A 12,308-nucleotide genomic window follows, 5' to 3' on the forward strand; every position below is an offset into this window, starting at 1 on the left:
ACGTTTGATGGAGACATTCAAACATTCGAAGTGAATGGATGGAAATATTCTATAGTGTTGAAACAAAATTGAGTTTTTGATGAATTATTCGAGATTTTTATAAAGACCTTTTTATGGATTTTTTATTTACTCTGTAAAAAAGTTTTAAAAAATTGATAAATTTTTTCAATTTGAAAAAAATAGAAATTTTTTATCTTCTAAGACCTCTCGCGATAGGAGAAAACGAAAGCTGAATTGAAAATTATTATGAAAAAATGTCGGGTTTCTCTCAAATTTTCAAATCAAATGAAATTAAAAATTAAAATTTGGTTTCATTTTTTTTAGAAATGAAATGAACAAGAAAATTTCGAAGATATCGACGAATATTCGTCCAAAGTAACAAAATAATTACAGTGATGATGAATGAAGGGATAAAAAATGAAATAAAATGAAAAACGTTTGAAAATTTGACGACAGGAATTTTCTACTATTTCCTCAATCCACCAAACAACAAAATTCCTCATGTGCAGAAATTATCAGATTGACAAGTAGTTTCATCCCATTTATTCCTGAACTGTCTCAAAAAAAATAATTCTCATTCAATTTCAAAAGAAAACTGACACGAATAAATGCGAATAAATTCCATTTGCAAATATTCCCATTCCCAGAACTATCAACTAAACGAATCAATGTATTTCTGCATTCATTTTACCCTAAACTGTAACGGGAAAACGAGGAACTTGTACATAAATATATATATCTATTATTAATAATATCGATGCGAATGTTACGTGGTATAATTTATAAGTAATAGAGCCGTTTTTGGTGAAAGGATCTTAATTTTTTTGTCTAGGGACGGTCGCGAGTATCGTCTGAGAGCAGGCACGTAAGGAAATTTCACAGAAAAACCTTTCGAATTCCCTAGTTGAATCGAAATGTGTCCAGTAAAATATTCTATCGAAAAAATCGAAAGCATTCCATTTTTCTATACAACTCACTACGGAGATATTTTCGATAGAAATTCCTCGGCTCAAATTTCCAAGTGTTATTGTTTGCTTTCCCAAATGAAAAGAGGAGAAGAATAAGTAGAAAAAATTTGGAAAATTGATATCGAAGAATTCCTGCAGAAACTGTGTCAATAGAAAAAGTTGTATACAAAAACGAAATTCTAATGATTTTTCTATAAAATCGTTTCTTTCGGACGTTTTCTAGAATTGGTCAGAAATTAATAGAATTTTTAAAAGAATTTTCTATTGCATTCGTTCGGTTTTTTTATAAAATTCTTCGTGCGCAGTTCAATTATCGAGGGAAGAATCTTCCAATTTAGTGATTTTCTCTCCAATTGAGACCCTAGACGAGAGAAGGGCAAAATGGATAGTATCAAGCGGACTCTCGCAGTTTCAAATCATTTTGGAAAGATTTTTGAAAGCTTCAAAATGAGTTAAAAGTCCATTTTGCCTCGCTCATCGTCCGGTCGTTCGTCTAGACGATACTCGGTGATTCTATGAATTTGCATTTTTTGGGGGGTTATGTGGAGTAGTGGGGATGGTGATGAGGATGCTGGGGAGGTTCACCAAGCCATGAGTCTGGAGATGGTGGGAAATCGGGGTAGCCCCCGCCTCCGCCACCGCCACCACCTCCACCACTTGATTCGTTACTTAGGTCTGATGCTGGTCCTGGTACCATTCCACCTGGACCACCTGAAATCAAATGAAACATTCAATTAGTGTGACTAGCTCCGGGGTAAAATACTCATGAGACTGCGCGCATTCTTCCAAAAATATTAAAATAAATTTTGAAGTGTAAGAATTCCCCCTGCATGATATTGGGTGACAGGCCGCCGTAAATCAGTTACATTTTTCAATTTCTTGTTATTCAACTTATTCTGAATATAAATTATATAAAATAAAATAAATATAATAAATAAAATATATTATAATAAATATAATATAAATTAAAAATGTTCTTTGAAAAAATTAAGAGTTTTTTCTACTTTTTAAAATTATTTATTCATAATTTTTCAAAACTTCTGCATGATGCAGGACTTAATTGTCTATTTCAGATGACGAAAGATGAAAAAAAACAACGAAATAACGTTCGAAAGATAGTACACCCGGGCCTTAAACCTGGAGATCTTAAAATCAGACCCGTTTCCGATCTTAAAGTTGCGATTTTAAAATTCAAGATCGGAAAGGGATCTTATTCCTATGGTCAGACTCATGAGCGATCTTGAAATGTGTAGGATCGTATGTTAAAGTAGCTCTACCCTTACGGTAAATTCAAAGATTATTGAAAACTGCAAAAAATTGCAGAAAACTCGATAAGATTCGGAATTCTGATTTTTTTCTCAATTTAATTATCGTTTCGGTTTTTCAAAGAAGAAATGTTTAAAAATCAGGATTTAACCCAGTGTCTTATGTGAAAATCAACATTTCCATTGTAATCAAAGATTAAAATCTGATTTTTTTTTCATTAGATGTGAAAAAATCAAGAATTTTTTTCTCATAACAAATAATCCACCGTTTTAAACAAGTTTTATTATTTATTTATAAGAGGGAAATGTTTGAAAAAATATAAATATTTTGCGAAATTTAATTCAGATAATACTGACTGGGTATGAATTTTTTCAAATTTTTTCCATGCAATTTGGTTGAAAAATTTAAAAACTGAAAATATCCAAAAGTACAGCGTAGCCCGGCCGAAGGGTAGAGCTACTTTAAGATCGGAAATTGGTTTGATTGTAAGGATTGACGTAAGCAATTTTGGCGGGAGTTGTTCACAAGAGTAAATTTTTTTATGGTCAAAAGCCATGAAACTTTGGCAAAACGTTATTTGAACCATTACAAGATGATCGATCTATCGCTTAGCTCTTTGTCATTTTGTCGATATCAACTAAAACAAAAAAAAACAAGAAAATCGATATTGACAATATGACGAAGAGCTGAGCGATAGATCGATCATTTTATAATAGTTCAAATAACGTTTTGCCAAAGTTTCATGGCATTTGACCATAAAAAAATTTACTCTTGTAAAAAAGATGCTTACGTCAATCCTTAAGACCGTTTACCGGTCTTACGGCCTCAGATCTTAGTTTCGGACCGCTCGTAAGACCGGAGTTGTTGCAGTGGGATCTGCGTCTTCATTAGAATTCCCCGTTGAGGGAAAAATTCTCTCCACCGATATAGGTCCCTGCAAATGCACTTTTCTCTCTGTGTAATTAATACGAATCAATAAACTCACCAATAGTAGTATAAACAGATAGACCAGCATCCGAAGGATAAGGAAATTGCGGTGGTAAGGACGGTGATCTGGACGTCGACAAATAAGGTGGTGTAGTGGCGCCCAGATATCCCCTGGGTGGACCGGCACCCCCATTTCCGCTGCCACCGCCACCTGGACTCGATCCCTCCCCCTCCAGCCCCATATTAACAACAGTGCCATAACTGTCATTACTCAAATCTGCAAAGAGGAAGAGATTTTTCATCATCAATGATCATTAATGGATCGCGCTTGGTCATCGTCGATACTCAAATAAATGGAGAATTAGAATGGAAAGTCAACAGAAGCCACTCATAGGCGTATCATCTGTTCCGATTTCTAACACTGATAACGACCCCTTCCCCGAAAAAAAAATACTGTTATCTGTCGAGGGGGGATTCACCCGTGTCTGTTTTCAAGATCTGAATTACGAGATAATGAAATAAAGGGCGTAGGATGGCATACAGCGACGAGACTGTCATATGGTGGAGGATAATTAGTAGTTTTATGTGGATGTGATAATGGAAATTTTTCGGGGGAGAGGTGGGGCAATTTTCAGTAATTTAGTGTTGGAAAATTTTTTGCTGTCACGAGTTTTCGATGAATACTTCAGGATTTAATGTAGAATGTGAAATTTTAATGAATTTTTCTATATTATAAAAATCCAAATCAATTTCTGGTGATGAAAAATTTGGTACTCGAGATTAAGACTCCAAAATTAAGAATTACAAGGGTCAGAATAAGGGTCATGAGGGTCAGAATAAAGAACGTGGAGGTGGAGGAAAAACGATCGAGATAACGTCCAAAGGATAATCCATCCGCGCTTTAATTTCATAAACAAAAAAATGACGCAATTTAATTCACTCGCACTTAAAAAAATGAACAAGAACTAAAATCACACCCAGAATATTTAATTTCCAATAAAATTCCCAAGACCTCCGAGAATATTATGCAAAGACTCAAAATCTGATTAACTTCATAAGGAAAACAAAAGTCATCAAAAGTCAAACAATCATACTTTTAAGGGACTCCTGCGTGACGTAAAATCCACTAGAAATCGTGATATATTTTAGATTATAAAGATGGAAAAACGATCGAGATAACGTCCGAAGGATAATCCATCCGCGCCTCAATTTCATAAACAAAAAAATGACGCAATTTAATTCACTTGCACTCTAAAAAATGAACAAGAACCAAAATCACTCCCACAATATTTATTTTCCAATTAAATCCCCGAGACCTCCGAGAATATTATACGAAGACTCAAAATTTGATTAATTCCACTACGAAAAAAAGTAGTCTAATAAACTACAAGATAGAGCGATAAAAAGCCCCGAGGCGTCGCCCTGTACTCCGCTTTTCCCGGTCTCCCTCCACCCTTGCAATCTTCGTGAAATCTCGGACTACGGTTGGCTGGCAGTTAGCCGAGCAATCTCCTGAATATTTGAAGAGAGCCAAAAACCTTGCCTTCCCTTCGTCTGTGCCACGAGCGCGCCCATTGTGTACCTTGAATTTCGCGTCGTCTAGCCCCGGGGGGGATACCATCGAAATACATCGTCAAAATTTTTTCATTCATATTCTCCTTATTCCTCCATTTTCATTTGAATTCACTCACCGTGATGACCGAAGGACGAGTCAAGATCGACCTTGAGCTCGTCTTTGTCGAGAAGTTTGTCATGCCTTGGGGAGTGACCACCGGCACCGTTGCCCTTCATACTGCGGAAGTATTGAGACCATCTCGTTCTTCCTGCATCTTTTTTCAGTCTCTTCTCTTTCGCCCTCCTGCACATATCAACAAACAAGTGGGAAATTGCTTTCGTCACAGTATTGTCAGTATGCTGCTTCCGAATAGAAGCATTGTATTTGTCGGAGAGAATTAAATAGTAAACATTACTATGGGCATAGGAGAGATTACTATAGTAACATAGTAAAAGGGGTTTCAAATGTTTCTACAGAGTAATCCTTACTATTTCCCACGGTAACCATGCTTACCATGTCACATGGTAATGCTTACTATGTTCTATAGCAATGCTCATTATGGTCCATAGTAATGCTTATTATGTTCGATGGAACATAGTAAGCATAGTAATATGCTGACTATGGAACATAACAGTAAGCATAGTAAGCATTACCATGCATTACCAAGCATTACTATGCATAGTAACATTGCTATGTTCCATAGTAATGATTAGTACTATGTTCACATAGTAAGCATAGTAATGCTTACCTCCGAGACCTCCGGCATAGTAAGCATTACTATGCTTACTACGTGAACATAGTACTAAGAATTACTATGGAACATAGCAATGCTTACTATGCATAGTAATGCTTACCTCCGAGACCTCCGGCATAGTAAGCATTACTATGCTTACTATGTGAACATAGTACTAAGAATTACTATGGAACATAGCAATGCTTACTATGCATAGTAATGCATAGTACTGCAATGCTTACCTCCGAGACCTCCGGCATAGTAAGCATTACTATGCTTACTATGAAACATAATAGTAAGCACTATGTGTGTATGTTTACTATTATAATAGTAAGCACTATGTGTATATGTTTACTATTATAATAGTAAGCACTATGCACTATGTATTTATGCTTACTATTATGTTCCATAGTAAGCATAGTAATGCATAGTAATGCTTACTGTTCCATAGTACTAAGGATTACTACTATGGAACATAGCATTACTTACTATTTCTCATTATAATGCTTACTGTGCTCCATAGTAATCCTTACTATGTTCCATAGTAATGCTTACTATGTCCCATGGTAACGGTTGTTATGTAACATAGGAATGCCTGCCATGTCCACAGAAATGGTTACCATGTGAATGGAAAATGATCCTATGAACATAGGAACTATCTCTAAAATAACCGCTTGAAATTCGCGATTGGCGCTTGATGCGTTCATAAACTCAAGACACTTAAAGCTTAAACTCTAAAGAAATTAACCAAATTAAACTCTTTATTTGAAATTTTCCTATTAATTATACGATACACACACATACGTACTGTTGAGGCCAAAATTAGTTATCTTGACACAAAAAATTGGAAATTTCGAATTTGACGAATACAATGCTTTCATTTAGAATAAAAAATTGCTTAATTTTTGTTGCAAAGGAAAAGTACAATGTATTAATGCTTAAATTAATACATTTGCATTTGTATTAATGCAATTGTACAATGTATTAATGCATAAATTTGTGAAAAATATTGTTGCAATGAATAGAAAAAATTTCAATTCAAGCGTTTTATATCTGTGATTCAAATGCGCTTTTCCCCGGATGGACTCATCATAAATATTTTTTCAAAGTCAAATAAGCTATTAAGAACTACAGATTTAGTTCAACTTTTACTGATTTCGTGATGTTCTTACCTATTTTGAAACCAAACTTGAACAACACGCATATCCAACCCGGTATCCTGCGATAATTGTTCCCTTACGTGCCTAGCAGGCTTGGGACTGTTATTATAAGCAAGTTTGAGTGTCTCCAGCTGCTTCGCAGTTATCGTTGTCCTCGGCCTCTTGTTCGGCTGATCGCCATCGATACTGCCCCCATCAGCCAGTTCTGTAATAAAAGAAACTCTATTAATCCACCCATATATCGATTCTCCTCCCTCCAAGCAAGAAATTATCTCGAATTCACTGACTCAATAAAGGAAGGAGTTGAAGCAGCTTTAGGGTTTTCGTTTAATATCTTCAGGTATTAGTATTTTACACTTGAATGCAATGGGCGATATTTTGGGTAATCATTACAATATTTTTGAGAAATTTTTAATCAGAGGCATTCTCAGTGAAATTTTCGGGGATTTTGGCATTGAAAAATCACAATTTAATGAGAAAATCAATAGAAATTGTAAATTTCGGTTCAATTCTTCAGAGAAAATGAACAAAAGATAGGAAAATTCCGGGGAATTAATTTCGGAATTTTCGATTAATTGAACTAATTGGTACTTTTTCTATAAAATAAATTAGTAGAAGGTAGAGATGCCTCGTATTATACATGAAAAATAAAATTATGACATTTCCAAATGATATTGTGATGATTGAAAATGTCTAAGTTATCTAATTACCAGCGGAAAAAACAGTTTTCGATGACACGCCGTCAATAGCATATTCCCATTATCGAATACGCATTTCGATTACTGGGTTTTCACAGATTTTCAGCTTTTTGTATTCATATCATTAATTGTATCGTCAATTAATATCCATAATATTTTTTTCTATTATCTATGGAGATGTACAGGGGAGTTATAATTATTTTAAAATCAATTTTCGACTTGGTTATATTTTGAAATCTACGTCAAAAATAACTGTGACCTTATTCGTTCGAACACTGGACGATTCACCCTATTTTTCTCTCAGTGATGGAGGGAGGGAGGGAAATATGTACTTTGCGCTCGCCGGGGCGAAAAATAGCACACGCACCTCGAGCGAGGAAAACATGACTTTCCTCCCTTGTGCACAATCTACTATTTCAGACCCCTCTCCGAGAATTAAACTCACAGATAAATTACCTTTAGCTTTCGCCTGCTCGTAATCGGGTTTGCACACGAGTTTCCTGTCCTCCATCAGATAAAACTCATCCCCAGTGTCGAGTTGTCTGGAGCAAAGGGCGCAGGAGAAACAGGTGAGATGATAGACAAGCTCCTGAGCCCTCCTGACAACCTGGGATGGCGCCAGTCCTTGGCCGCAGCCAGCGCACTTTGTCCCGAACCGCCTGCCACACCAACAACACACAACATTTGACATTACATTCACACATTAAAATCCAGACGATAAATATCCCGGCAAAATCAAAACACCCGGAGAGGAAAATCTTCGGAGGGCGTTGGAGTAATTGATTGCCCGGGTGGATCGAATTTGCCGTTGGGTGTGGGTGGGAGAGAGGGGGTGACAAACGACGAGAAAACTTTTCTTACTGAAGAAAAATGGCGCTCAAGCCCCTCGGAGGAGAATGAGGAATAGACACGGCAAGAGGTTCTGTCGCAATCAATAGTTCTGGAGGTTTTGGTCTTTCTGTTTGACTGGAGTTGGGATATCAAAAATTGATGCTTACTTGAAGAAGTCATCCTTGCAGAAGACGTGGCCATTTCGGGCGAAACACTTGTCGGTTAGTCTTGCACCGCAGTCACGACATGTCAGACAACGGGCATGCCAACACCTCTCGAGGACGCGCAGGACGTACCTGTCTAGGATGGCTTCTTGGCAACCACCGCATTTTGGTATTGATGCTGGAACAATTAAAGGGGAGATGGCAATTAGCGATAGACAAGTAGTTGACGATTTTTTAATGATTGGGGAAAGAATTTCTGGAGTTTTTATGGTGATTTTTAAGGTGATTAAATTCAAGTGGGGGATTTTTTTATTGAGTTATGGAAGTGGGAACTGAGAGGGAATGTTTTTGATTTGAATATCAATTTGAGGACAAATTTAATTACAAATTTGATTACAGAGAAATAACGTATTTCAATTGAATGGAACTTTTGATTTTTAAATCTTTTTTATTCGGTTCGTTTAAGAATTTTTAATAATAATTTTCTAATTCCTTCTCGATTTTATGGTGATTAAATTCAATTGGTGATTTTTTTCGAGAATTATGCATTTGGGAAATGGGATGGATTTTTTTTATTTGAATATTAATTTGAGGACAAATATAATTATAAATATGATTACAGGGAAATACCATATTTTAATTGAATAGAACTTTTAATGTTTGAAGCTCCTCTATTCTGTTCGATTCAGAATTTTTGATAGTAATTGTCTGATTTTCGCAGGATTTTCTAGTGATTAAATTTAATTGGTGAATTTTTTCGGGAGTTATGCAATTGAAAACTGAGAGAGAATTTTTTTTCTTCGAATATATTTTTCAGAATTGAAGGGAAATTTAATTATACCCAGAGAAATTACACATTTGAGTTGAATATAACTCTTATCTTTTGAAGCTTTTCTGTTTAGGAGAGGGTTGGGCAAAACGGGTATTTTTTACTTCTTGAAAAATATCCAGAACTCAAATAAAATATTCATCAATTGAGCTCAGTCTGCACTCATCACAAAGAAGAAAGGATTGTGCTTCACGAGGAAAAAAAATACCGTTTCATCAAAATTTCGATGAATTACATTTTAAAAATGTCAAAAGTGTCGTAATGCCCCACTCTCCTCTATTTTACTCGAAATGTTTTAATTATACGAGATGAACAATTCCTTAATTCCGGATAAATCATCTATTAGACGTAAATGAATGATTTTTGGATCGGAATAACAGATTATTTCGTGTTAATAAATTCGCTTTCTTCGCCACCTGAATAAACACGTTGATTTAATTCATGTAAAGTTTATTCACTTCAAATTAACCTCCTCTGAGTATAGTGATAAGTCATTGATGGGTCTGTTCGAATGAAGGGGAGATAGGGAAGCTCAAGGTTGTTCTTTCAATTTCAGGAGAAAAGTCCCTAAAATTAAGTATCATTAACGTTTTAAGAACAAGAGGAGGCGAGTACTTAATTGAAGAACATTTGCATTCTTAAGAGGACATTCGAAAGAGATGAAGATCAGGATTAATTGCACATTAATTCAACATTGATTGAGTCAAAGTGTAAAGTGATATCCTTCCAATAACAAAATAGTTATCTAGTTAAAGTAGTTGAAACATGAGTAGATTAATTTTGAAGAGGAAAAATTATTAATTCAAAAACATATATGTGTTCTTAATTTGAACAACCTGACGTTCTGAGTTGAAGAACCGAGAAAATCTCCTTAAAACCGATAATGTAGGTTAATTTATGTACAATTATATTAGCTTTAAAAGAAAATTTCTGCGAATAGGAGAATTTTTGTCACATTTTTTTAGAAAATGTTTTTACAATGAATGAAATTTTTTGCTCTTGAAATACCGATTTTTTTTTACTGGAAAATATAGTAAATTTCTTAATTTCTCATTAATCATTGGCGATCGCCTCTTTCCTCCAATTATCGATAAATAAATCGATCGTAAATTATAAAATGGTCTTTCGTCAACGGAGAAAAAATTAAGAAATTATTATTCTAAGCGCATCTAATTATTTTCAAATTGAAATCATCAAGCCATTAAAAAAAATTCTATTACTTGATAGGATGAAAATAAAAATCCAATTCAACATCAAATGTCAAACGGCAACATTTTTAGCACCAAATGCGCTCCCCATCAGGGCGTATTCCTTTGCATCTCATCAAGTAATAGTAAATTGTTTTTATAACTTAAAACCGCAAAATAGTCTGGAGAAGAGATCATTTCAATTTTAAAAAATCGTTTATCGTAAATGTTCTTAATTTAAAAAATTTGATGTTTTGAACTGAAGTATTCAGAAAATCTTATAAATAACCGAGAATGTAAGTTATTTTAGATACAACTATGCTATAGGTTTGAAATGTTTCATAGAATAAATAAAATTTTTTGCTCCTGACACTCAGAAATTCTTACGGGAAACTAGGAAATTCATTTTTTATATTTAAGAAATCAATAATTTACATAATTAATTTCTCATCAATTATCAATCACAATCGACTCTTTTCTCCGATTATCGACAAGTAAAGAAATTGATCGTAAATAGTATAATTGCTTGTTTTTAGAAGAAAAGGACCGTTCATCGTAAATTTTCTTAATTAAAAACACCCAATGGCGGTTAATTTCAAAATAATTAAGCTAGGTGTAAATGAAAATTTCTAAGAATGATACCATTCTTCTGTAGGGAATTTCTTCGTCATATTGGAGATGTAAATAATTTGAATAATTAATTTCTGATTGATCACTAACGCTCACTTCTTTCCTCAAAATATCAATAAATAAATAAATCGATCGTAAATACCAAAGTTATATTTTTTGAACGAAAAAAAAAATTGAAGGGAGATAATTGAAAGATTTTTGTCAATTCCACGAGTAAAAAAAAGTTAAACTCCCTCCCTCGTCATCCCCCAAAGACTCACAAAGTAAAATATCCGGAATATTCGGGGGCAGCGATATCTCCTGCTCCAAACACCTCCCCCTCAACGAATTAACATGACTATGATGTGACTCGGGGCTGCTCTGCGGTGGTGTCAAAACCTCCCCGCGACCACGATAAATCCCGCTGTCAAGTGTCAGCATCTCGCAGCCCAGCATATCGATCCCAATCATGACACAGAACCGACCGAAAAACCAAACTCCAGTTCCACCTATTTATCAGAGTCTCGATTCTCCGACTGATTTCAACCGAAACTCCTCGTTACGCATTTCTCAGTGGTTAATGCGTACTACAATATATCGATATCTTTCGGGTATACCCAGAAGGCCTGTGAAATCTTACGTAAGAATCTCGGCCACGGGCATCGCTCGCTTTTATCTAATCGAACATAACTTCGCGTATTGTCGATCAATTTTTCACACCCAGACTGACTACTACAATCGATTTAACTTTCCAATCTTATCGATTTTCAATCATGAATTTCCACTTGTAGTTAATGCGTAATGTTCCATTTTTCTATGTTATAATAAACAAATTGTCAATATTCTACGTTGTCATTCGCATATTTTTTTCATTAATCGATAATTTTTAACAATGATTCGTCCCATCTCTTCACTCCACATTTTCCCATGTGTTATTGAATTAATCATTCATAGTCACTAAATAAACTCTGACGATTTGTTATTTCATCCAATAATTTTTTAATAATTAATTATTCGATTTGGAGTTGAATTGTTTCACTCTTCACTTCACACCTTTTAATCAATTTTTAATTATAACCGCGTGGACATAAAAATGTCCCATTTGTTTATTCCACTGTAAACAAATTGGCAATGTTTTTTATGTATTAATTTTTTAGGAATTAATGCTTAATTTCATGTCCCCGATGTCACGGTTCCATTAATTAATATATTAAAGTTGTTTCAGTTGATAATTTTCAATAATAATTTGTGTCGTATTGATGAATAAATTATTCACGTTCATCGAATAAACTTCAACGATTTAATATTTCGTTCAATAACTTTTTGATAATTAATTACTCGATTTGGAGTTAAAATGTCTTATTCTTCACTTCACAACTTC

The 12,308-nt window shown here is 34.6% G+C and overlaps 1 protein-coding gene across 1 annotated transcript in view; it reads right to left on the bottom strand.

Annotated features, from left to right (window-relative positions):
* Positions 1–157: 157 nt before the first annotated feature.
* The window catches only part of LOC107038051 (LIM/homeobox protein Lhx3), a 70,438-nt gene continuing 58,287 nt past the window's right edge, over positions 158–12,308 (bottom strand). The window contains exons 3-8 of the mRNA XM_015256923.1: positions 8,306–8,480; positions 7,764–7,966; positions 6,622–6,814; positions 4,853–5,019; positions 3,220–3,438; positions 158–1,679 (exon numbers count right to left, since the gene is read on the bottom strand). Coding sequence (XP_015112409.1) covers positions 1,507–1,679; positions 3,220–3,438; positions 4,853–5,019; positions 6,622–6,814; positions 7,764–7,966; positions 8,306–8,480 — 1,130 coding nt within the window. The 3' untranslated portion in view covers positions 158–1,506. The remainder of the gene's footprint in view (positions 1,680–3,219; positions 3,439–4,852; positions 5,020–6,621; positions 6,815–7,763; positions 7,967–8,305; positions 8,481–12,308) is intronic.

This window comes from Diachasma alloeum, unplaced genomic scaffold (genome assembly GCF_001412515.2).
Source record: "Diachasma alloeum isolate Michigan unplaced genomic scaffold, Dall2.0 Dall_scaffold_00277, whole genome shotgun sequence".
Classification (NCBI taxonomy): Eukaryota; Metazoa; Arthropoda; class Insecta; order Hymenoptera; family Braconidae; genus Diachasma; species Diachasma alloeum.